The 27,803-nt window shown below is 45.2% G+C and overlaps 1 protein-coding gene across 1 annotated transcript; it reads left to right on the forward strand.

Annotated features, from left to right (window-relative positions):
• The first annotated feature begins 1,258 nt into the window (after positions 1-1,258).
• Positions 1,259-27,803, forward strand: LOC307035085 (metal transporter CNNM1-like). The gene is made up of 12 exons (XM_079674066.1): positions 1,259-2,124; positions 3,083-3,517; positions 3,909-4,320; positions 13,080-13,223; positions 13,588-13,728; positions 14,220-14,389; positions 14,475-14,565; positions 16,226-16,371; positions 17,752-18,055; positions 19,404-19,508; positions 26,768-26,872; positions 27,239-27,803. Exons 1-12 carry the CDS (start codon positions 1,543-1,545, stop codon positions 27,295-27,297), a joined length of 2,694 nt encoding a protein of 897 aa, XP_079530192.1. The 5' UTR covers positions 1,259-1,542; the 3' UTR covers positions 27,298-27,803.

Genomic DNA, 27,803 nt, shown 5'->3' on the forward strand with positions numbered 1-27,803 from the left:
ATTAAAAAGTGAAGATGGACTAAAATCGATACAGAGGTGTAGTAACATATTCTGCATTGATTTTGAGTCATAAGGTCACATGGTGCAGAAGCTTGAAACAGGAAGAAGGTGTTTCCTGCTGTTTGTGGGTTCATGGTGGTAAGAGTTAAACCACTGAAGAAGCTCCTGTAGCCGACCAAGTTATTACCCATAATGCTCTCTCTCAGGACACAGCCATCCTACGTGAGGAGTCAGATGATCTGCTTGTTTTCTTAAAAGCCTGAAACCAGGCGTGGTGTTTCAGCAGCAGACTCATTCACAATGTTTAGGAATGAGATGTGCATCAAATGAGTCAAATTCATTGTTCTTTTGTCAGCGATGTAGGACTCATTTCTGAACCACTTACAAGTGCTGCCCTTACTTAGTTGACTTTGATTAGTATTGTAAGTTTGTCATTTATTCAGCATTTAAAGGAGGAATTACTTATTTGCAAATAAATGCTGAGCTCATCATGAATAAACACAATACTTTAAGTGATGCTTTAGCGGGATTTCTTGTGGAGAAACTTGGTTTAAGTTACAAAAATAAATGTTTAGTGTTTAAAGACAGCACCTTTGAGTTACTAGTGTTTTGTTGTTGTTGTTGTTGTTGTTGTTGTTGTTATGAGTTAGAGAGAAAGTCAAAAACATTAGTAAAACTCTATTTAGAAAACATGCTTTGGACCACACACACTTCTTGATCAAGGACCATAGACAGTATCTGTACATCGTAAAGAGAAGCCGATGACAGGATAAAAACACAGATTGGATTTGAAACGCTTTTTTGTTACACTGTTTACAAGGCATTGGACGTGAGTTAAATTATAGTCAAAAGTCATAATAAACACACATAGTATAGAAATATATATTTATATATTGTGGGTGTCCATACACAACATTACAATCCTTTATCCTCAGGTTTCCCACATGTGCAGCTATAGGCTTGAAGGTCATTAATCAAAGGGTTTTACAATAATCCATAAAGCAAGCAGTTGAAACTATTAATCAGAAAAATGATTGATTCAACTCATTAAACAAATATTCATTTTCCTGCATTTACTTGTTCAGCATTTAGATTATATATATATAATATATTATAGAGGATTTGTTGTACATGTACAGTATAGTTGACTTCATCTGCATCACATTGGTCTTCAACATCATCTTGCACTTTGTTATTGCACTCTGTTTCTTCCTGCACACTTTTATTATTACTATGTGTTTTATCGTTTTATGTTGCATTGTTGGAGGAGCCTTGGACTTCAGATTCTCACTGCCAGATCTACACTGTATGATGTGCATCTGACAGCCTTTGCATCTTGAATGCATTCTGGATTACAGTCATGTCTGATGGCAGTGAGCTCCATGCTATTTTTGGAAAGTTACGTCAGGCATGGTGGAGGCAGAACATCCTTCAGAGAGCTGCTCTTCCTCCTCCTCTTCCTCCTCCCACATGGACCGGAACCACGCAGCACCACGTGACCCGGTCGCTGTGGACTGAATCCTCCTCCCGTCACACCGCATCATGACTGCGGAGGATGCGGTGCTCCCCGGCGGGGCTCAGCTCTCTCCTCCCCGGTGTTTGCTCTCTCCTCTCCGGCTCCTACTTCTCCTCCTGACCGCCTCATGCTCTCCGGTGCACGGTCTCCTCGGCTTCCGTCCGGAGGAGACCGGAGCGGAGCTGTCCGTGGCCGACGGGGTGCTGAAAGTCACCGAGGGGACCCGCTTCATGTTGCGGGTTTATTACTCCAAATCCCCGCAGAGGATGAACCGCACCGCGACCACCCGGGCAAACAACGCCGCGCCTTGGATCGCCTTCATCGAGGAGCCGAGCCCCGGCAGAGAGGGGCAAGTCCACCCGAAGAGGAACATGTGTATGGATAAGAACTCCAGGACGTCCGACATTGAGGTTTTGGGGTCTTTCAAGTCCGCGTCCAGTCAGAACTCGGTGTTAGTGGAGCTGCTGGCGAAGGATCTGCGCAGAGGAGAGAAGATCAACTTCTACTCCATGTGCGCGTTTGACGGAACCAAATGGGAACATTACCGGACCAGAGATTTCTGGGTGTCCGTGGTGGAGAGATCTGCTGTCCCGGAGCTGTGGCTGCAGGTGCGTGTGCGTGAGCGCGTGCGTGCGTGCGTGCGTGTGTGTGTGTGTGTGTGTGTGTGTGTGTGTGTGTGTGTGTGTGTGTGTGTGTGTGTGTGTGTGTTTGTGTGAGTGAGTGAGTGAGTGAGTGAGTGAGTGAGTGAGTGAGTGAGTGAGTGAGAGAGAGAGTGAGAGAGAGAGAGAGAGGTCAATTGAGGTGCAGTCTCTCTCAGTTGTACATATAGTATTACAGTATTACATTGCTATGCTACTATACAATAAGTCGATAAAAGGATTTAATGTACACATTATTTTAAGGGGTCACAAGCCTAAAAAGGTTGGTGAAAGCTGTGTGAATATTAAAAAAGAAGTATTCAAATATAAATACATTTTAAAAAAAATGGTTTTAAAGTTTGTGAAAACTCGTTTTCGCTGCTATAATCTTCTGTATTGCAGTGATGGTTAATCCATTATATAATTGATCTTATTATCTCAGGTTTTCACATCATGTGCACAGTGACTGGAGGTCATTAATCAGAGGGTTTTACAATAATCCAGAAAGTCAACAGTTGTAACTATAATCAAAACATCATAAAACACACACATTCTCCTCACATCATAGATTTAACTTGAGTCCCTTCAACTGTTATATTATGTGGTTATTCTGCATGTGTGCTGAAGGGTTTCAACGTCTGACCTGAAGTGGATTTCTTGTGTTCATTTGTGATGTGTCACCATGTTGTGAAACTTATTTCAGCTGCACCTGGTGTGTGACGGGGCTACACAAATTAAGCTTATTATTATTATTATAATATTATCTTTATTCCTGCATATTCTATTTAACGTGTGTTCCTTCAACTGTTATATTAAGTGGTGACCTGAAGTGGATTTCTTGTTTTAACTTGTGATGTGACTTGTTCTTTGAGCACCTGGTGTGCATCAAATTAAAGTTATTATCATCATATTATCTGTATTCCTGTAGGTTCTGGTGTCGGTCCTGCTGCTGGGTCTCTCGGCCCTCTTCAGCGGTCTGAACCTCAGCCTGCTGGCTCTCGATCCGGTGGAGCTGCAGGTTCTTCAGAACAGCGGCACGGACAAGGAGCAGAACTACGCCCGAAAGATCGAGTCGGTTCGCCGGCACGGGAACTACGTCCTGTGCACGTTGCTGCTCGGCACCGCCATCATCAACGCCTCGCTGGCCGTGTGGATGTGTCAGATCCTGGGCATGACCTGGCTCTCCACGGTCATCTGCGCCTTCGGGATCTTCTTCATCGGGGAGATTCTTCCGCACTCGGTGGCGTCGCGACACGGCCTCGCCATCGCCTCCAAAACCATCTGGGTGACGCGCCTCCTCATGGTGCTCTCCTTCCCCGTCTCATACCCCATCAGCAAACTCCTGGACCTCATCCTCAACCAGGTACGGTCACACGCTGGGAAAACTGAAACTTTAATTGAATGTTTTATGTCAACAGATTTCAAATAACTGTATTAGATTGGAAGAAATTTACTTTTTTGTAGTATAGGCTTGAAGGTCATTAATCAAAGGGTATTACCGTAGTCTCCTATACCCCATCAGCAAACTCCTAGACCTCATCCACACGCTGAAAAAAAACTGAAACTTTAATGAATACACTTTTATATAGCCTGATATCACAAAGCACCTGTCAGTGGGCTTTACAGATGAACTGTTGATCTGTAAAGCCCACTGACACACGTGTTTTGTGATATGTGGCTATATAAATACACTTGTGTTTTATTGTTTCGAACTGCCCCCCTGACATCCTCTGCTCGTGTCCGTCCTCAACCAGGAGATCTCAATCTTCTACACCCGGGAGAAGCTCCTGGAGATGCTGCGTGTTTCCGACCCGTACCACGACCTGGTGAAGGAGGAGCTGAACATCATCCAGGGAGCGTTGGAGCTGCGCACCAAAACGGTGGAGGACGTTCTGACGCCGCTCAGCGACTGCTTCATGCTGTCCTCAGACGTGGTGCTGGACTTCAACACCATGTCGGACATGATGCAGAGCGGCTACACCCGGATCCCCGTGTACGAGAACGAGTGCTCCAACATCGTGGACATCCTGTTCGTGAAGGACCTGGCCTTCGTGGACCCGGACGACTGCACCCCCCTGAAGACCATCACCCAGTTCTACAAACACCCGCTGCACTGCGTGTTCAACGACACCAAGCTGGACGCCATGCTGGAGGAGTTCAAGAAAGGTGAGCCGCAGGTGTGTGTGTGTGTGTGTGTGTGTGTGTGTGTGTGTGTGTGTGTGTGTGTGTGTGTGTGTGTGTGTGTGTGTGTGTGTGTGTGTGTGTGTGATCCTCCTCCTCCCAGCTGCTGTTTCACTTAATGAGCTCAGTGTGAGTCATACACACATGAAGAAGAGATGGCTTTACTCAAATCTAATAACAATTATTAGTAATCGTCTTTATTGGATGATATGCAGCTTCTGTACAGAGTAACTTCCTTCATTTCTTTTTATGATATCTCAATCATATACTTTATTGATCCCAGATGGGGAAACTGTTCTGTTAGAGCAGCATGTAAACAAGGCAGTGCACATGCATTCAAAATGAACAAGATAGAAAAATAAACAGTCAATCAATATAAAGATTAGCTGTGTGTGTGTGTGTGTGTGTGTGTGTGTGTGTGTGTGTGTGTGTGTGTGTGTGTGTGTGTGTGTGTGTGTGTGTGTGTGTGTGTGTGTGTGTGTGTGTGTGTGTGTGTGTGTGTGTGTGTGTGTGTGTGTGTGTGTGTGTGTGTGTGTGTGTGTGTGTGTGTGAGGTTAAATGAGGTCTAGTCTCTGCAGGCATTGGAAAGTGGTGGGTTGGGGACTTTATTGTTGTCGTTGTTGTTGCTATTGATAGAACACCTCAGGCTTAATCTTGATGGTAGGATACATTATGGGATACTTTATACTCTCACACTCATGTTGTCATGTACCATCTCATGGGTACTTAGGTACTATGGTTACTAAATACTAAAACATGTCCAGAGTAGACCAGCTGCCTTTTCATCTTATCTTCATCCTTAATCGTCCATCTTTGTTTCTCATCGATCTGTAATCATCCCCTCCGGGATCTGAACTGTATGTTCTGCCACTTTTGCATGAACATTAATATGATGTAAAAACTGAGAAAACCAGAAATCTGCACATTCAAAAGTCTAAAAACAGCCCTTTCTGACATCTATGCATAAAAAGGGACTTTAAGGGTGATTCGATGTCAAAGTAGATAATGACTCTGTCGATCGATTCGTCAGATTGTCATCCAGCCTTTTGACAGACCGATAATGGAGGTGTTAGAGTGAGGACATGTAGATAACAGACCAAAAAACAGATACAAATAATCATGATTGTTTTTCGGACGATCAACAAATTGATTAGTCGACTGATCGCTGCTTTTATACCCTGTTTACAGAAGACAAGTCATTACACTTTTATATATAGTAAAGATTATAGGAGGTTGTGACCTAAAAGCTGCTGGTTTGATATCCTGGACTTCCTATAAAACACAGACAGACAGATGCCCTTTAGCTAGACTTCTTAACCTCTGCTCTTTGAAGGCTGCGTGTATTGGGAACGTGTCTCTGTGTGAACACGCAGAAGAGCTTAAAGTCTGCATTGCTCTCCCCTACAGACACACAAGTCCAGTTCTGCAGAGCTGCTGCTGCAGAGGTTGCACTGTTTGCAGGAATCAGCTGCAGAGTATAGAATGGGTGGGTTGCTCAGCAGCCAATCAGAAGCCTCGCTGCTGGTCCCTGCCTCCTCGTGCTCTGAAACCCTGCAGAGTCAGCACTTCTGTTTTTTTCTTTCTGCTGGGTTTGAGGTGAGGACAGGAAGAGATGGAGGTAAACACAGAAGGACACCTTGAGCTGCCTGTGTCAGGAGACAGCAAACAGCTCGTATATTCACATTAAAACATGATGTTGTGACAGTTTTGCATGAAAATGAATGATTAACTGATGACCAAAATACATTTCTGCCGACCATCTTTAGTTTGGACACTGGGCATGTTTTCTTGACCTGTTTACGGAAGAAAATACATTATATTTTGGCAGCCATCTTAATATTATTCAACCACTGCTTGTGAATATCATGCAATATTCATATTTTCCACACATGCATCGCTTTAGAATTGACCATTTTGCATTTTTTGACCTTGAAATATCTTTCGATTTACAATCACAAAGATGCATTTCCAAACTGTGCACAGGTTGATCAGACATCCCTCTCACTTCCCCCTCTATGTGCGTGTTAGTGTGTGTTATGGTGCACGTTGTATGAAGGCAGATACAATCAGAGTTTTAGGACGAGCATGATTTCAGTGTTCCTATGCAGAGGGATTTGGAGGAGATAATCTGCACAGGTGGGAGGATTATAAACAACACGTTTGCTTCTCTTTCTCTCTGTTTATTGCTCCTTCCCTCGGACTGTTCTGTAATAACACTTTAAAGCACTGCGGCAGAACAAACACAGGTTCCCTCGTTCACTCCTGCAGCAGTGGAGCTCTGGGATAAAAACCTAGCTGCGTATCAACGGTTAGAAAGTCAAACTGCACTCCATAGTTAGTTTACCTATTGTTTTAATGGCCAAAAGTGGCGAGTTTTTGCAAATTGAACCTTTTTATCTGCAGATATTCTCTGATCGGGAAATGATTCACTGTCATTTTTTTGTATTATACACTTATTTAATGTCTCTACTTGAAGAAGTTACAGCTGATGTGGGACAAAGATATTGTTTTGCAAGTCCAAAGATACATTTTACTTCAAGTCCAACAAAGTTCAGTCCAAGTGTTTAGAGTCCTAAATAATGTATTATTCACCCAACTGGGGCACAGTTTAGTTTGGTTGATTTAAAGGTGCCTTATTATGTTCAGGTGTATATCAGTATGTAGTGTCTCTACTTTAAAGAGTCCTCTCCTGCTGATGTTCAGGTGTATATCAGTATGTAGTGTCTCTACTTTAAAGAGTCCTCTCCTGCTGATGTTCAGGTGTACATCAGTATATAGTGTTTCTACTTTAAAGAGTCCTCTCCTGCTGATGTTCAGGTGTATATCAGTATGTAGTGTTTCTACTTTAAAGAGTCCTCTCCTGCTGATGTTCAGGTGTACATCAGTATATAGTGTCTCTACTTTAAAGAGTCCTCTCCTGCTGATGTTCAGGTGTATATCAGTATTTAGTGTCTCTACTTTAAAGAGTCCTCTCCTGCTGATGTTCAGGTGTATATCAGTATGTAGTGTCTCTACTTTAAAGAGTCCTCTCCTGCTGATGTTCAGGTGTATATCAGTATTTAGTGTCTCTACTTTAAAGAGTCCTCTCCTGCTGATGTTCAGGTGTATATCAGTATGTAGTGTCTCTACTTTAAAGAGTCCTCTCCTGCTGATGTTCAGGTGTACATCAGTATATAGTGTCTCTACTTTAAAGAGTCCTCTCCTGCTGATGTTCAGGTGTATATCAGTATTTAGTGTCTCTACTTTAAAGAGTCCTCTCTTGCTGATGTTCAGGTGTATATCAGTATGTAGTGTCTCTACTTTAAAGAGTCCTCTCCTGCTGATGTCCAGGTGTATATCAGTATGTAGTGTCTCTACTTTAAAGAGTCCTCTCCTGCTGATGTTCATGTGTATATCAGTATGTAGTGTCTCAACTTTAAAGAGTCCTCTCCTGCTGATGTTCAGGTGTATATCAGTATGTAGTGTCTCTACTTTAAAGAGTCCTCTCCTGCTGATGTTCAGGTGTATATCAGTATGTAGTGTCTCAACTTTAAAGAGTCCTCTCCTGCTGATGTTCAGGTGTATATCAATATGTAGTGTCTCTACTTTAAAGAGTCCTCTCCTGCTGATGTTCAGGTGTATATCAGTATGTAGTGTGACTACTTTAAAGAGTCTTCTCCTGCTGATGTTCAGGTGTATATCAGTATGTAGTGTCTCTACTTTAAAGAGTTCTCTCCTGCTGATGTTCAGGTGTATATCAGTATGTAGTGTCTCTACTGGGACATGTCTCCATGCTTTAATTGTCAAAAAGCTCTTTATTGTTCTCATACTGCCTGTGCTGCAGCACCTCTTTTCACCCTCTGTCTGAAACCAGAGCCCAGTCTGGAGGGAACACAGGGATTTAAGCCTTTTCAGACCATTTACATGCACTAAAACCTATATATCATCCTATAGGAAAAATAAACCCCAAAAAGCTGAATAGAGCTTCTTAATGTTACCCAGATATCTAAAATACAAATGAAGATACTTTTAGGGAGGGCTCATTATTACTCCTTGTTTGGCCTGAATGTTAAGCAGTGTGTCTGGAACCTTTCCCGCTGTGCAATACAGAGATTCTCCTCTCTGCCAGGGGAGAGACCGGACAGACAGGAAGCTGAACGCTGAACATTACACACACCAACGCACGCACCAACGCACGCACCAACGCACGCACCAACACACGCACCAACACACGCACCAACACACGCACCAACACACACATCAACACACGCACCAACATACACACCAACACACACATCAACACACGCACCAACATACACACCAACACACGCACCAACACACGCACCAACACACACATCAACACACGCACCAACACACACACCAACCCACGCACCAACACACGCACCAACGCACGCACCAACGCACACACCAACACACACACCAACACACACACCAACACACACATCAACACACGCACCAACATACGCACCAACACACGCACCAACGCACACACCAACACACACACCAACACACACACCAACACACACACCAACACACACACCAACACACGCACCAACATACACACCAACACACACATCAACACACGCACCAACATACGCACCAACACACGCACCAACACACACATCAACACAAGCACCAACATACACACCAACCCACGCACCAACGCACGCACCCACGCACGCACCAACGCACACACCAACACACACACCAACACACGCACCAACGCACGCACCAACGCACACACCAACGCACGCACCAACGCACGCACCAACGCACGCACCAACGCACGCACCAACACCCGCACCAACGCACGCACCAACGCACGCACCAACGCACGCACCAACACACGCACCAACACACGCACCAACACACGCACCAACACACGCACCAACACACACACCAACACACACACCAACCCACACACCAACCCACACACCAACCCAGAAACGCACCAACACACGCACCAACACACGCACCAACACACGCACCAACACACGCACCAACACACACACCAACACACACACCAACACACACACCAACACACACCAACCCAGAAACGCACCAACCCACACACCAACCCACACACCAACACACACCAACACACACACCAACACACACACCAACCCAGAAACGCACCAACACACGCACCAACACACACACCAACACACACACCAACACACACACCAACACACACCAACCCAGAAACGCACCAACCCACACACCAACCCACACACCAACACACACCAACACACACACCAACACACACACCAACCCAGAAACGCACCAACCCACACACCAACCCACGCACCAACACACACACCAACACACACATCAACACACACACCAACCCAGAAACGCACCAACCCACACACCAACACACGCACCAACACACACACCAACACACACACCAACACACACACCAACCCAGACACGCACCAACCCACACACCAACCCACACACCAACACACGCACCAACACACACACCAACACACACATCCTGGAGCAGAGTCTGCCGCTCTCTGCCAGACAGTTAGTCTTTCAGTGAAGAGACAGAAACACACCAGAGGAGCAGCATGAGCTTCACAATGAAGGTGAGGAAAGACTCTGTGTGGGTCAAAGCTGAACTAAGTGTATTGGTACTCAGATATTGGACTAGTTACCTGCAGGATGGGGAGCTTTGGACCCATGTACCTATCAACAAAGATACGCCTGTTTGCTATTGCCATCAGGACGTCTAAACATCGACTGTACCAAAGTGAAAACCCTCCTGTTTCCACAGCACCCCGTCCATTACATTCAACACAAAAGAAAAAAGAATGTTTAGCTCATTTGAAACTAATGCACCGATGCTTTTGCTCATTTGAAGTGAATGTACCTGCACTTTGTATTGGTAGAGTCTTATCTTCATCGTTTATTGCACCTATTGTAAGTCGCTTTAGATTCAAATGAAGCTAAATGAAGGATAAGTAATAATGTAAAGTGTAATAATGTCCTCCCTCTTCTTGTCACTTTGAGATCTCATGGGAGGGGGTTTACAATGTGTATTGTGCTGTATTCACAGTTCGTCTCCATCTGGTATTTGTTTTTATCTTTAAAACGTCTACTCCCGTTTTCAAAGTCCGAGGTGATGCATTTAATGTGTCCCATATAATATGATTAAATCAAACAGGAAACCTCAATCATTCAAAATTGTCCAGAAGGTCGAACAGTACATGTCACTTGTTAGACGCTTTTATCCAAAGCGACTAACATACATTCAGTACTGTGGACAATCCCCACAGGAGCGACTTGGGGTCTTGCCCAGGGATACAACGACATGCTGACTGCAGAGGGACTCGAACTTGCTACCCCCTGATTTGAAGTCCAGCACACTATCCACTAGGGATTCAACGATATATCGAATATCGCGATATCGCGGTAAATACATGTCTCAATACCGTCGTGAGACTGACAAAATCTACCGCAATTTTAAATTTTAAAAAAAAAAGATTCTTTACATTTTTTTTTTTTAAATCCTTTATTTAACCAGATGGTCCCATTGGGTCATCGATCTCTTTTTCAAGGGAGACCTGTCCAACGTGACAGCAAGTAGGTTACAACATGAACATAAAACAACAGATAACACAAAAGGACATGGTATTTACAGGGCTACATGTACACACCTAGAGACATTGACAAGTACCAACAGTATGTTTATATCTCGCCCTGTCAATAAGCCTCACCTTCTTGGCAACAACTGTATTGTTTTTGAAGTGGTGGAGAGACAATGCACAGTTTGACCCACTGCTGCCTGTCACCCATGGCCAAAGCATATCTCTCTGTCCCAGCAACATCAGTACCAAGCAAGAGAGTTTTTTCCACAGCAGGGGATATTGTAAACGCCCAATCATCCCAGCTTCTACCTGGAAATGTGGACATGCTCATATTCCTAAAAGATAACCTTGATGATGCTGAGTGAGCGAGTTAGTGAGTTAGAGTTGAGTTACTTGAAAAACTAAAAACTAAAAAAACTAAAAACTAAAGTGAAACTTGATTTATTCTATTGCAGGGTCTGATTATTATATTGTTGACACTTTAAAATACTACTATCCTACTAAAATGCTGTTCAAATCAGATTTATTATTTAATAAAGAAAATAAAAAAAAATATTTTTAAATTCAATTTTTTTTCTTTATTTTTCAATATCCCGATAAATATTGTACCGTGGACTTTTTATCGCGATATTATCGTACCATGAGTTTTTGGTATTGTTACATCCCCACTATCCACTGAGCCACAGCCTCCCAACAGGCATAACACACAACACGCTACAGCAGCCATCCATAGTTATGTTAATATAAACAGTTTATATTAGATACAGTTTTTGATTCAATTCCATAGAAGTATGATAATGTCATTGAGTCTTTTTGTAGTTTGAGTATGTTCAGAGGGAGTTTGAGAAAAGGTTAGGAGGTCAAAGAAACACTAGAATGTATCTGGACGAACACATAAGAGTTTAGCTGCAAACACTCTCTCCTAGTTTGTATGTAAGGCTGATCTATTTAGCTACATTGCTGTGTGTGTGTGTGTGTGTATGTGTGTGTGTGTGTGTGTGTGTGTGTGTGTGTGTGTGTGTGTGTGTGTGTGTGTGTGTGTGTGTGTGTGTGTGTGTGTGTGTGTGTGTGTGTGTGTGTGTGTGTGTGTGTGTGTGTGTGTGTGTGTGTGTGTGTGTGTGTGTGTGTGTGTGGTAGTGTTTGGCAGGCAGGCGGTGTAGCAGCTCTGTGAGGAAGTTGATTTGCAGCCAGTTACTAACAAGGATTCCCTCTGTGTTCTGTGTGTGCATATATTTGTGCGCGTGTGAATAAAGTTGTGTAACGGTGTGACGCACACTGAGCTGCAGTGCAGAATCTCGTTAGCCTCGTTTTGGCTTCAGGACAGAAACGTTGTCACGCAGCAGTGAACGGATTATTAACGAGTCGTTTATCTTCGGGAACGCCCCGAGATTTTACCTCGGGAAACACACACTCATCATCCTGGAGGAAAACACTGCAGCTCTGGTGTGTGTGTGTGTGTGTGTGTGTGTGTGTGTGTGTGTGTGTGTGTGTGTGTGTGTGTGTGTGTGTGTGTGTGTGTGTGTGCGTGTGTGTGTGCGTGTGTGTGTGTGTGTGTGTGTGTGTGGGTGTGTGTGTGTGTGTGTGTGTGTGATCCTCCTCCCAGCTGCTGTTTCACTTAATGAGCTCAGTGTGAGTCATACACACATGAAGAAGAGATGGCTTTACTCAAATCTAATAACAATTATTAGTAGTCGTCTTTATTGGATGATATGCAGCTTCTGTACAGAATAACTACCTTCATTTCTTTTATGATATCTCAATAATATACTTTATTGATCCCAGATGGGGAAACTGTTCTGTTAGAGCAGCATGTAAACAAGGCAGTGCACATGCATTCAAAATGGACAAGATAGAAAAATAAACAGTCAATCAATATAAAGATTAGCGATATAAATTACACAGTTTACAAATATAATAAGTTAGAATATACTATACTGTAATAGACCAACTTACTATTAATATATGATATATACAACAATATATGTATATATATATATATATATATTGTTGTATATAACATATATATATACTGTATATATATTGTTGATAAAGACATTTCACTGGCACTTACCGTCCAAGTGTTTTGCCCAGTGAAGTATTTTTTTAAATGCATTCTGGGTTAAAATACTAACTTCACCTTTTTTCCTCCAGGGAAGTCCCACCTGGCCATCGTGCAGCGCGTCAACAACGAAGGCGAGGGAGACCCTTTCTACGAGGTGCTGGGCATCGTGACCCTGGAGGACGTCATCGAGGAGATCATCAAGTCAGAGATCCTGGACGAGACTGACCTCTACAGTATGTACACACACACACAGGCACACACACACAGACACACAAACACACAGACACACACACAGACACACACACAGGCACACACACACACAGACACACACACACACACACACACACACACACACACACACACACACACACACACACACACACACACATACACACACACACACACACACACACACACACACCCTATTCACAACCTTTTCTATGCCCCACAATGTCAGCCCCCCATCCTGATAAAAGTTTTGCATATGCAATATAAATGTGTGTGTGCGTGTGTGTGTGTGTGTGTGTGTGTGTGTGTGTGTGTGTGTGTGTGTGTGTGTGTGTCTGTGTGTGTGTGTGTGTGTGTGTGTTCTGTCAGCTGATAACCGTACTAAGCGCCGTGTTTCTCACCATGAGAGGAAGCAGCAGGACTTCTCCATCTTCAAGCTGTCAGAGAACGAGATGAAAGTGAACATTTCTCCTCAGCTGCTCATGGCCACACATCGCTTCCTGTCCACAGGTAACAGCCAATCAGATCGCTGCTCTGTGCTTCCTGTCCACAGGTAACAGCCAATCAGATCGCTGCTCTGTGCTTCCTATCCACAGTTAACAGCCAATCAGATCGCTGCTCTGTGTCAGTGATTACTTTGTGGATAAACACTTCCTCGTAGAGAGACATTTGAATTGAGGGTTTTATTAAATCTCATAGTCTTGGTTCTTTAAGGGATTACAAACCGATCACAAGTATTATTTGAATCATTCGGGAGTTACATTTGAAGATGTCGTAAAATCCTGATGGAAATGCATATTCATATATTAACTATATGCAATCTTAATTTTCCATATCAGTATAACAGAGACCTGGTTAAAAATTTAAAAAGTTGCTGATCTTGCTAAAATGTTTACAATTTCTGTTTCTGTCACATTTCTGTAGGATTAGAACTTTTGTTTTAAGGAAGTTAGGACAGACAATATTGTGCCATAAAAGCATTCCTCTCCTCCCTCCTGTAGAGGTGGAGCCCTTCAAACCCGCTCACATCTCAGAGAAGATCCTGCTGAGGCTGATCAAACACCCGAGCGTCGTTCAGGAACTCAAGTTCAACGAGAAGAACAAACGATCGCCGCATCACTTCCTGTTCCAGCGCAACAAACCGGTGGACCACTTCATCCTCGTGCTGCAGGTGACTTTAATTCTGCATTAAAAACATGTTGCTGTTGTTTCTCAGACAGATTCTGATCAGCACACGTTCTGTGTTTCACCGTCAGGGTCGAGTGGAGGTGGAGTTCGGAAAGGAGGCGCTGAAGTTTGAGAACGGAGCTTTCTCTTACTTTGGGGTTCCCTCCATCATGTCAACAGGTAGAGATCACACGCTGATGTCTTTATATTCTTACGCGACATTTTACGATTACAAACTGCTCCCTGATGTCCAAACAAATCCAACAAACAACACCACAGACTTTACCTGCAACAAAAACGATTCCCAATTGTATACATCCCAATAATATCTTTCTTAGAGAAATGGCACGTGTAAAAAGAAAACAATGTGTTTGTACCACTGAGAAAGGCAGTAATAATTGTAATAAAAGCATTTCATTGCATCAATGCAAAGAAAGGACTCTTAACTGGATCATTGAACCCTGCGTAAGATGCGCTAACTGGTGCCTCAGCGGCTGTTTTACTTGAAGATGTAAACATAAGATTCAACGTTCAAATCCACAAGAAATGTACAAAAGCAAAACCAGAGAAAACCCAAACTCAAGAAAGTAAAGACATTTGAAATGAATAACATTTTGAAAGGTCCCATGTCATGCTTTTCTGGTTATTACCCGTCCCCTTGTGTGTTATGTAACTTTTTCTGCATGTAAACGGTCTGCAGAGTCAAAACCCTCAAAGTACACCCTGTAGCGAGTAAAACTCAAACACAGAGAAGACCTGTCTATGCTGCCCCAGAACGCCTCGTTGGACATATCTCTTTTTCCATTGTTTACTTCCTGGGTTCTGTGACGTGTGAACACCCAAATCAACAACAAAGGACCGGATTGGATCAAATGGACCAATCCGTGGATCACCTCATACACCAGGATCCCTTGGCTAACTAACAGGGAGTCCCATTGACTTGCATAGAGCTCCCTGAACACTGGTAATAGACGAGTTGGGATGGCGGAGAAATGCTCTCCTCAGACCCATTCTCACAGCGTTACAAACCTTTTTCCTTTCTCAATATCAAGCCACACTTATTGTTTTTACTTCGGCTGTGAGTGTTTGTGTGAGCTCAGGATGAGTTTTGCTTGTTCTCGCTGTATCGCCGACCCGGAAACCTGTCCGCTCCTCGCAGCAGCAACAAGCCTCGCAACTTCCCGACCAATCAGAGCACAGTGGGCTCACAGGGAGGGGGGGGGGGGGCAGGAGCTCCAACAAGCCGTTTAGGACAGAGAGTGAACACACATACTATACAGAGATGCTTTATGAGAAACCAATGTGAGTTTGGAACATTGAACAATGTGAATCTATTCTAGTAGACCTCAACAATGAAATTATGATCAGTAGAAATGGCCATGACATGGGACCTTTAAAGAAATAAGGGACAGGGTGTCCAGAGATTAAAAAGAGTTTGGAAATGTTTAAAATAAAGATTGCCACTTAATATACAAATCTTCATTTAGCTCCTAAAGTGACCGAATGTCCCAAAAATGTGCTTGTTTTTAATTTCTCACAAGTCGAGAGATTAGTTTATTTCTTTTGGCTGCTACAGTCATAGTTGCAAAACAATAAAATAATCTTTAAAACAACAATACTGTAGACAGCTGCTCTGTTGGCCTGAACACACGGTGGTGTTTGTTTTGTAAATGTGCACAAACAGCAAGACTAAAAACCCTGATCAGCAAACGTCATTTCCCTGCCAAGAAATAAAGGCAACGTTCATCAGGTTAAGGGAGTTTCTGGCAGCCTCTCCGAGCCCACCTCCTGATTGGATGAAGTGCTCAGTGAATTGTTGACAGGTTTGTCCCCCCTGCAGTGCACAGATCCCCCTCCCGCAGCAGTGGTCTGGACCGCTCTGAAACCATGCTGAATGGAGGCAGCTGGAGCCAACTGAGCGGCGGGGGGAACGTCTACCTGCCAGATTATTCTGTCCGACAGCTCACAGCCCTGCAGGTCATCAAGGTAACTCCTGTTGTTACATTTAACTGACGCTTTCACACACAGATGCTATCAACCCTGAGGATACAAACTCAGATCAGCACATTAGCTTTCAATAGGACAAAGCTTAGAGTGGTGCAGTGATGAAGTATCTTTTAGGTTGACCCAGAATTTAGGACAGCGCTCTGTCTTTAACCTTTTTCCTTTCTCTACCTCAGCAACGGTCATTATTGCTCAGCACTGGTGTGTTATCGAGTATTAACAACTTCTGAAATGTTCAAATCGACCAATCTGAATCGAGTATTCAACTAAGCCGCGTCATAGTAGAAATGTCCCTTTGACACATCCACTTTCCCTATAACACCCTGACTAATGGGGTGAAGCCTGCAAGCTAGTTTATTTTTGATTGATTGATTGATTGATACATTTATTTTGAACAAGTAAAATAAATAATTACAAAACAAATGTTGCAGTGCATATGTAAGAGAAATCAAAACAAAAAACTACATTTGCAACAACAACAGCATTAGCAACATAAACAGTGCCACATCTAGTGTTCGAAAAGGAGTGAGAAGAAGTATAATATATTGAATCTCACCCCCTTGTCCATAAATGATTTATTTATAATCTATAATCTGCAATAATTATCATTTTTATGCATTATTATTGATATTATTAGTATTATTAATCTATTTTACCTGTTGATTGACATATACATATACACATATATACATACACTGATATACATATATGCACACATAAATATACACACCTGCATACTCACAAATATACACATACAGATAGTCAAACACCTTCCCCATCCCTGTACCTCGAGAACATTATTTCTCTGTATTTCCTCTTGAACTGGTTAATGTCTGGACATGGCTTTAGCTCCACGTTCACACTGTTCCATAGTCTCACTCAGGCTGAGATACAAAAAGTTATTCTGGTTGTACGGACCCTATGAATTTAGAATTGAAATTGTCTCCTTGAACTATATCCCCCCACTCGTTGAGTGAATACTTTTTGGATGTTCCCTGCTAAAACGTTATGTTAGTTCAGGCAGTCGACTCGAGCACCAATGGTACATTTACACGTGACGCACCTCGTCCCTCTTACAACCAACCAAACACTTTCTCTTAAACCTGCCGCTCTATTTAAGCTGCCAGATCTGCTGCCTCTGCCTCGATAATGCTGCTGCTCTCCTGCGCCGCCCCAGCTTCCACCTGTAGGCTCGGGGGATAGTTATCTAATCATCACTCAATGTTCTGTGTACATCTGAGGAGAGATGAGGCCCAAGCCTAGACGCCAAACTCAAACGATATGCTGCTTCTAATAAATATATCAAGAAACACGGGAGTTGTCTGATGGAAATACCCATAATCCTTTGCTCCTGTGTGTCAGATAACCCGGGGCCACTACCAGAACGCGATGACAGCCTCTCGGATGGACAGCTCCCCTCAGACTCCAGATGCAGACGCCTGCCTGGCAGAGGACGTCTCCCCGACCCCAGGACCTCATGCTGGGCCTCGAGATCACAGCAGCAGCACCCCCTCCTCCTCCACCCCCTCCACCCTGATGCCCCCCCCCTCCACCCTCATGCCCCCCCCCAGGGAGCACTACAGACCCAGCTCAGCGAGGGCCAGAGGGCAGCAGTCCAGCGTCTCACCCTCCACCTCGCTGCTGAACGAGAAGAACCGCATCGTCCGTGAGTAACAGTTATTCCACTCCCCCCCCTCCCCTCCTGCCTGAAACGCCTCCATTGGACTTCTTTGTTTACGTATCACATCAGACATCAGACATTAGGAATCCTTCATTGGTCCAACAGGTGGGAGATGTGCAGCAAAAGTGTCGTAGCAGGTGGAAAAGGCATGCGATGATAAATATATATAATAAATATGACGGTTATTAGTGTTGAATTATGGGGGAAGTTACATTTGAAATGTTCTAAGGAGTGATTAACCCCCCTGTTGTCTTTGGGTCAAATCTGACCGATTTACTACTTTCATCAATCGTGACTTTTTTGTTTTACATTCGATTGCATTAAGGCTTTATAATATCCTTCACAGTAGACATTTGAACATATACAATTGCTGATCACCACTTTCATTGAACTTTGGATGATTTAGTCAACTCATGGTGTTCCCGGTCAAAAAGTGACCGCCATAAAGAAAAGGAATTCGTAACCATCCGGATCAGATAAAACACACACACACACACACACACACACACACACACACACACACACACACACACACACACACACACACACACACACACACACACACACACACACACACACACACACACACACACACACACACACAGAACAATTTGACACATGTCCCGCTCTTATGTGCCCGTCCCCCCACATGGATCACACCTGGCACACGCAATACATGTTCAGTGTCTATTCTTTGTATACTTACTGCCGTTGTTCATGTATACCAGCAGTCTGATACAATATTTACAGTTTGAAAGGGTGTGAAATGAAATTTGGTGATGATTAATTTGACCGCGAACACCAAAGTAAGGGGGCGGGAAACAAAGACAATAGGAGGGTTAAGCAAGTACTGTTGAGATTGTTTAGCTAGGGCCATTTTTGAAAGGATATACTCTAGATTTAATACAAGACAGGGGAATTTGTCTTGGCTCAAATGCTGCACACATGACATATCGCCTCATCATAAAACTGACTACATACTGGTAATAATAGAAAACAACAGTAAATAAGATATTTGACTGCAACTGCTATACAAATGCTAACTCTTATATCTGTGCTAATGCACTGCAGCAGGGGCTCTCTGCATTACTTTTATTGCGCACTTTAATCTGTATTTGAATGCACCGCTGGGGGAGAACATAAACATTTAAAGCACTTAAGCTTAATTACTTTGTTCAAAGTGCTGCACCAAGTCCTGCTCTGTGTGTGTGTGTGTGTGTGTGTGTGTGTGTGTGTGTGTGTGTGTGTGTGTGTGTGTGTGTGTGTGTGTGTGTGTGTGTGTGTGTGTGTGTGTGTGTGTGTGTGTGTGTGTGTGTGTGTGTGTGTGTTGCAGGAAGCAAGTCGGACGGTCAGAAGAGTCCCAGTGATTCAGTGTTCCTCAGGATGGACGAGATCCCGTACATCAGAGAGGACAGATCTGAGGCGGACGCACACGATGGTAGGCTACATATTACACAACATGTCATTAAAAAAGGCTATATTATGCTTTTGGGGGGTTTCCCTTTCTCCTAGGGTATTATTCCACTCCTTTCTTTACTTCCAGAACATAGTGACCATCATTTTGTCACACTCCTGCTCCTATTGGCTAGCGCCTTAACACATTGTACGTGATAGGCTAAGGGGCGGGACATCTCTAAGCGGTTGACCAATCAGAACAGAGCCGGCCAGCTAACCAATCAGAGCAGACTGGGCTCTGGTTTCAGACAGAGGGTGAAAAGAGGTGCTGCAGCACAAGCAGTACGAGAAAAATAAAGAGCTTTTTGAACATTAAAGCATGAAGACATGTCCCAGTAGAGACACTACATACTGATATACACCTGAACATCAGCAGGAGAGGACTCTTTAAAGTAGAAACACTACATACTGATATACACCCGAGCATCAGCAGGAGAGGACTCTTTAAAGTAGAGACACTACATACTGATATACACCTGAACATCAGCAGGAGAGGACTCTTTAAAGTAGAGACACTACATACACCTGAACATCAGCAGGAGAGGACTCTTTAAAGTAGAGACACTACATATACCTGAACATCAGCAGGAGAGGACTCTTTAAAGTACAGACACTACATACTGATATGAACCTGAAAATGAGTATATTATGTCCTCTTTCGGCAACTTACGTACATACCTAGGGGAAGAATTAGTTGTCAAGTATTTTTGCTTAAAGAGCATCTTGCAGGGGTTTTTTTTTCTACATTTATGCTTAAACTTGCTTGAAAATTACAATTAAAAAAGTGAATGTAGGATTTGATAGGTTTTACGAGACATAAGGGCAGGAATTCAGAGGGAAATGAGCAATTTTGAGCTTTGCTCTTAAGGTCATACGTCAAACGCCTCATATTACATAACAAAGGAGACACATCTCCGCTCTCTGACCGCGGGTATAGTTAGTAGTTGCGTTGGGTTGAGCGGTTGTGTTTTAGTGAGCTGGTATTTTTCGGTAGTTTTACATTGTATTTCACCATTTGTAATCATGGTGCAGTATTGTGTTTGTGCAGGTTGCACAAAAACCAGCCTGTCAGGACATCGAGTCCACAGTAAAAAGGACCGGAGCTAGCGTTCGTTCCTGGGTGCGTTGTGCATCCACCTCCCTGCAGCACATACTCTCCACAGCTTTATCAGGAAACCGGATTACTTTTCTCTCCCCCCCCCCCTTCGCTGCTCTCTCTCTCTCCCCTCCGGTACACGGCACCGAAGACGTAGTGTGGAGTTGCATTAGGTAACGCTGTGGTGGCTGTACTGCTCCAGCCGTCTCCTTTGTGTTTGTTTGTTTCCCCCTGTCTGTGTTGTTTGTGTGGGCGTGGTGGCTGTCACTCCTGGCTACCGGCTCAACCTCCACTCACCTGCTGCAATCAGCTGTGCACCCTCCCCGACTACACGCCTGCTTTCCATCAAGCCATTTACAACGACATATCAACGGAGGCTCCACAACCTTTCTCCGCCAGATCGTCAATTATCAGCCGTATCTCGCGTCTCCCCTCCGGTACATAGCACCGTAGTGTGGAGTTGCATAAGGTAAAGCGAGATACGGCTGATACTTGCGCATTAGTTTCTGTTATGGATCAGTATCAACAGTCCTGCCAGTACCGTTACTAACTATATTATCAATGCTACGTTAGTTATAGCCTGATATATGACAGCTAACTTTACAATGTTGTGATGTGACGTTAGCTAACATTATGTAGCTAACACCGGTCACTCACCAAGATAGCTGCCCAGTTCTCCACTGGTTCTCCTCACACCACAGCTCAATTTCTCTCCGATGGCCGTTATTGTTTGTAGATGTAGGTGCATTAATAAACAAGGCAAATCAGGCTGTGTCTCAACGCCGTGTATTCACATTAAGCAGGTAATCATACAACTGGGGCAGAGTCACGTGAGGCAGATATATATATAACACAGGCACAATACGTCCACAGGGTGGAGCTGCAACCTAGCCTAAACCATTCTGTAACATCTCCCTTCCTTTTGTTAAGTAACAACACAGGATCAATACTGCCATTAAACGGTTGACCTTTAAACAGAACATTAATCAAATGATTTCAACAACAAATAGTGCACCTAGCAAAGACACTTCAATAATAGCTGGATCAGAACACATCAGCAATAAACTCAGAACAATCAATCACATTTGTTTTACAATCTCTCCACTTCCTTTTTTTTTTCTTTTTTTAAATCTTTATCGTCCATGTGTGTTTGAGTGCGCACAGTCCAAGTGTGTGTGTGTGAGTGCGTGTGTGTGTCCTAGAGGTCAAGTCTGTCAGGAGGTCTAATCAGCCGTCCGCTCCGGGAGAAGGCCCGGCCCTGTAACTCACGGCATGGTGTACCCCCAGTCTGCGGGGAAGACCGCGACGACCTCGGGGGTGATGGCCTTGGAGACTCCTCGGGGACGCAGACGACCTCTCTGGCGCTCCCCCCACTCGCAGGCTGCTCCGGGCCCGATTCTGGGAGAACTGACGGCTGGAGAAGGGCCGCCTCTGCTGGTCGAAGATCAACCCTGTTGCGCCGATACGTGGTCCCCTCCACACCGACCAGATAGGACCGGAGTCCCAACTGCTGAAGGCACACACCTCTCCTCCATCGGCCCGTCCTGTCTCCTGGGAGCGGCTTCATCCGTATGGGCTGGCCGACGTTCAGCTCCGGCAGATCCTTGGCAGATCTGTCATATGTCAGCTTTGCTGCTTGATGTTTCACTTTCAGCTTGTCAGGAACACCCGTGACGACCTGAGGCACCAGTAGCTGGTCGGCCACAGGGAGAAGGGTTCTCAGTCTCCGCGACATAAGCCGCTGTGCTGGGCTGCAATGCATACCCTCAGTGGGCGTATTTCTCCAATGCAATATGGCCCTCCAGGGGTCCTCTTTGGCACGGTCTGCCCTTCTGCACAGGCTCTTTACAATTTTCACTGCTGACTCCGCTTTGCCATTAGCCTTTGGGTGCCTCGGTGAGGACATGACATGCTCAAAACCCCACTCTCTCGCAAACGCCCGGAACTCTCCACCGGCAAACTGGCCTCCACCATCAGAAATGGCCCTGTCTGGGACACCGTAGCGTGCAAACTGTGCCTTGCATCTACGGATCGTGGTGTCCGCTGATAGGTCAGGGAGCAGGTCGATCTCCCAAAAGTCAGAATAATGGTCCACCACGAGCAAGAAGTTCTGTGCTGCGTAGCTGTACAGATCCATGCTTACTAGCTGCCAGGGACGTGTGGGGAGCGGGTGTGACATCATAGTCTCTTTCTGTTGTTCGTGTGCATACTCATTGCACACAGAGCACTTTTGCACATAATCCTTGACTTCCCCTTGCATACCGGGCCAGTAAAGTGTATCACGGGCCTGCCTGTAGCACGCCTCGCCCCCCACGTGGTTGTAGTGGATCCGTCTCAGCATTTCCGGGCGCATAGCTTTTGGAATGATGACGCGCTGACTCCTGAAGAGCACGCCATCCTGTGCACTTATCTCATCTCTGACGGCCCAGTAGTCCCTGACGGCTACAGGGGTCTCCTCTTTGTGTCCTGGCCATCCCTCCAGCACGACAGACTTAAGTGTTTGAAGACACACATCCTCCTCAGTGTGTGTCCGAATCTGTGCCAGGCGTTGGCTGCTGACATTTAAATAGTCTGCCTGCTGAATGGCCGCCGTGTCACACTGCTCCTGCTGCATGCTGCAGACCATTTCACGTTGGTACAGTGTGTCTGTTCTCTGTGGCGGGGTGGTGGCTCTGCTGAGCGTGTCACTTATGTACATCTCAGGGCCTGGCTTGTATACCACCGCAAGGCAGTAATTCTGAAGTGTGAGGAGCATGCTCTGAAGGCGCTTTGGCGCACTGAGGAGGGGCTTGGTGAAGATGGACACCAGCGGGCGGTGGTCGGTCTCTGCAGTCACATCACCCCTCCCATATAGATAGTAGTGGAAGCGTTGGCAGGCGAATACGATGCTCAGGCACTCCTTTTCAATCTGTGCATAATTTTGCTCTGTTTGGGTCAATGCCCGGGAGGCGAATGCGACAGGCTGTCCCCCTTGAAGCAAGCAGCAGCCCAGACCCGCCTGACTGGAGTCGCTCTGTACGGTGACTGGCTTGCGGACGTCATAGTACCTTAGGACTGGCACCGCCGTGACCAGTGCCTTGATTTCCTTCATGGCGGCATCATGTTTGGGCAGCCAATGCCACATCACATCCTTGTCCAGCAGTCTCCTCAGCGGCTCACATACCGCTGACAAGCGTGGCATGAATCTGGACAGATAGTTCACAAATCCGACACACCGCTGGACCCCTTTTGCGTCTGTGGGGTTTGGCATGTCCAGCACCGCCCTGACTTTGTCAGGGTCAGCCTTGAGGCCCTCCGCGGACAGTATGTGGCCGTGGAAGCGGACCTCCTTCACTCGGAACTGCAGCTTTTTCAGGCCCAGTCTCAGCTTTACTTCCCTGCATCTGTCCATCAGAGCGATGAGGTTTGTGTCATGGTCGCGATTGGCCTCATCCTCTGTGTCCCCACAGCCGACTACAAGGATGTCATCAGCTATGGGCTCAATCCCTGTCAAGCCAGCCAGCAGCTCATGCTGCTTCCTTTGATACAGCTCCGGGGCAACTGACACACCGAAAGGAAGTTTCAGCCAGCGTTTCCTACCCCACGGTGTCCAGAATGTTGTCATCAGGCTGCTTTCTTCATCCAAGCGGCACTGCAGGAATGCATCACGTGCATCCACCAGGGTGAATATACGTGCCTTTGGCAGCTTATACAACACGTCATCTAAAGTGGGCATAAGGTAGTGGGACCGTTTCAGAGCACGGTTGAGATGCTTCGGGTCAATGCATAGTCTCAATTTGTCTGGCTTTTTTACTATGACTAGATTGCTAATCCAGTCCGTGGGTTGAGTGACTGTGGTCAAGTGTCCCTCCTCTTCATATCGATCAAGCTGAGCCTTAACAGCTGCCTTGAGGGCCACTGGAACGTTCCTGGGAGCACACTGCACCGGTGTCACAGTGCTGTCCAGCTCAAAGTGAATATCACCAGGCAGAGACTCAACAGGGCTGGTGAACACGTCGTGGTAGGTGCTGACAAGACACTCCTTGGTCAGGTCTCCCTTCCTGCAGTGCTCCACCTTATTCAGCTCCTCAGGAATGGTGAAGCGTATCAGACCAAGTCTCTCACATGTCTCACCCGAAAGCAAGGGCCTCTGGCCAGTATGCACGATCTCAAAGTCCAGTCTGTGCGTCTTACCCCTAATGATGCATTGTGTGCTGTACACACCTAATGAGCTCATCCACTCACTGTTGTATAGTTTTAATCTGGTGAGACTCTTCAGAAGAGGCGTTCTAGATGCCAGTCTCGTCTTGTCCTTGATGCTCATCACATTGCAAGTGGCTCCAGAGTCGAGCTGGCACCTCTGAACCCCACTTTGCAGTGGCAGGTTGACAAACCACTTTTTACCTTGAGTGTTCACAGCCCCCACGCTCTCCGCTGTGTACACGTCTCTCTCATCGCTGTCCTCCAGTTCCCCTGGCAACGGGTCATCCACAGCATTCAACTGGCGTGCCTGCTGGCCTCTTTTCATGCATACTTTTGCAAAATGGTTAGCAGTGCCACACGAGCGGCACGATTTACCAAAAGCAGGGCACAGGTCCCGCCCACGCTTGTGCCGTGTGCCACAGTACTTGCATTCGCCAGCGTCTCTCATGCTCTGTGGTTGTGCAGATGTGTTGGTGGACTCGGATGGCCTGCTGGCAGACCTCCGTCCATATCGCTGTCCTTGTGTGGCATTAACGCTGTCTCCAGGTCCAGAGCTGCCCAGTGACATGGTTTTTAACTTGCTGTCCATGACCTCGGCTGCACGGCAAATTTTAATGGCCTCGTCCAATTTAAGGTCCTTTTCCCTTAGTAAACGACGTCTAGCACCCTCGTCAGTTATCCCGAGAACAAGCCTGTCCCTTATGAGTTCATCTTTTAAAGCTCCATATTCACAAGAGGCAGCCTTTTCCCTCAGCCTGGTAGCAAACGCATCCAAGAGCTCTCCATCCTCTTGTTTAAGGTTGCCAAAAACGTACCTCTCAAAGATTACGTTCTTTGCGGGCGTGAAGTATTGCTCCAGTGCCACCAGTATATCACCCGCATCCTTTTGTTGGTCCGCGGTGAGTCCCAGGTTGTGTTTGTAAACATGGCGGCAGTCGTTCCCCATTAGCCTCCTTAGCGCAGCTGCTTGTACCGGCTTTTCTTTCTCGCTGAGCCCGGTCGCAAGCAGATAATCCTCAAATTCTGCTCGAAAGCTCACCCAGTTGCCGTGGATGTCCCCCGCCATCTTCATAGGCTCCGGAGGTGGGATGCTGGATGCCATTGTTCCAACGTGACGCTAATGCTAACAGGCTAACTGAAACTGCTAAACCTCACCAAAACAAATAAATGCACGCCGTCTCAGCGACGGATAGTAGCATGCAATCCACAGCTGGGTCCTATTTGAGCTTCTGACACCATGTTTGTAGATGTAGGTGCATTAATAAACAAGGCAAATCAGGCTGTGTCTCAACGCCGTGTATTCACATTAAGCAGGTAATCATACAACTGGGGCAGAGTCACGTGAGGCAGATATATATATAACACAGGCACAATACGTCCACAGGGTGGAGCTGCAACCTAGCCTAAACCATTCTGTAACAGTTATTTCTTCTAATCCTTGGCTGCTCCTGGTCTCTTGGCCGCCTAGCAGGCTCATAATTATAAGGTTGTGGTCCGTCATATGCATTCGAATATTCATGTTCAACTTCTTCTGTGTCTTCTGTGTCGAAACTAGCATTGGGATCCATGTTTATTAATACGTTACACCGGCCGCTCTCCCCCTTGTGTCCCCCGTGTTACGTCACACACGGGAGGTCACGTGCCGAGGCTTTTTTATGCGGAAGTGAACATTTTTTACAAAAACGACGCCAGATGTCACTGTAGTGTATATTTCTGTATATTTTTTTGAAAATCGAGTGTATTCATCATTTTCCTACACATTTATTCACAGGTGTCTTTAACCTGGAAGTTGCTCTTTAAGGTCACTACAAACCTGATATGTTGGGGAAGTCTCAAGAATCCAGAGCAATAAATAGTTATATGTTTTAAAGACCTCATTATGTAAAATATGTGTGTCTCTGTCTCTCTCCTCGCCCTCGCCCTCTCTCTCTCCTCGCCCTCTCTCTCTCTCTCGCCCCCTTCAGACATGACCTGTGTAGCCATAGAAACGGACACGTCTCCTTTCATCAGCAGCCTGTCTCTGAGCGGCTCAGAGGACACACTGGGCAAGAAACTCCTGCTCAAACTCAGTGAGTGACACACACACACACACACACACACACACACACACACACACACACACACACACACACACACACACACACACACACACACACCTATTCACAACCTTTTCTATGCCTCACAATGTCAGTTCCCCCTCCTGATTAAACATACATTAGTATCAGCTCTCGCCTGCTTAGTATTCTCGGGAAGTGTCTGAAAGAGTTCCAGTTGTTGGCTCTATAGATGGAAAGCATAGTTTATAATAGTTTATATAATCACCCTGCCAGTGATGCAATGTAATTTGTCAAATATTTATTGAACTTTGTTTTTGTGTATTTATATTTCTCGTAAACTTAAAAGTTTTAATTTTTAACCTGTCTCGTCTATTTCAGGCCACAGGAAGAGGAAAAAATCCCGGGAAGGAGAAAAGACACCAGAGGACATTTCATAACAGTCGCTGGTGAAAACCTAGCAGAGAGAGTGTGTGAGTGTGTGTGAACTCCACCGTCTCCTGATGGTTCTTCAAGATGTTTGTAAAGACGATGTGGTTGGTAAACTACAGCTATCAGAGTTTTATCTGAAAAAAAACACACACCCCCGCTGTAGGAGATGAAGTGGTCCATCAGCAGGAATGTACTGAACACATGGATGGATGAAACTATTTTAATCAAAACAGACGGGGGTCGCATCTTTGGCAATATGCATCGAACTGAAGCTTCTTCACAGGTTTTTCATGCTTGTATATAAAGGAATGACTTTGAATGTATAATGTTTGTAGAAAGATAATAGTTTTTATACACTACATACCCTCCTCATGCAATCACCTCTCAGATGACGCTAAAGGGAATAACTGTACACAGGAAACGGATGAAAGACACCAAAGATGTTGATGTTTTTTTGTACATACTGCTTCTCATCGCTCAACAGAAGTAAAGTGCATTGTGTTCATGCTTTTCA

This window comes from Notothenia rossii (assembly GCF_949606895.1).
Source record: "Notothenia rossii genome assembly, chromosome: 1".
Lineage (NCBI taxonomy): Eukaryota > Metazoa > Chordata > Actinopteri > Perciformes > Nototheniidae > Notothenia > Notothenia rossii.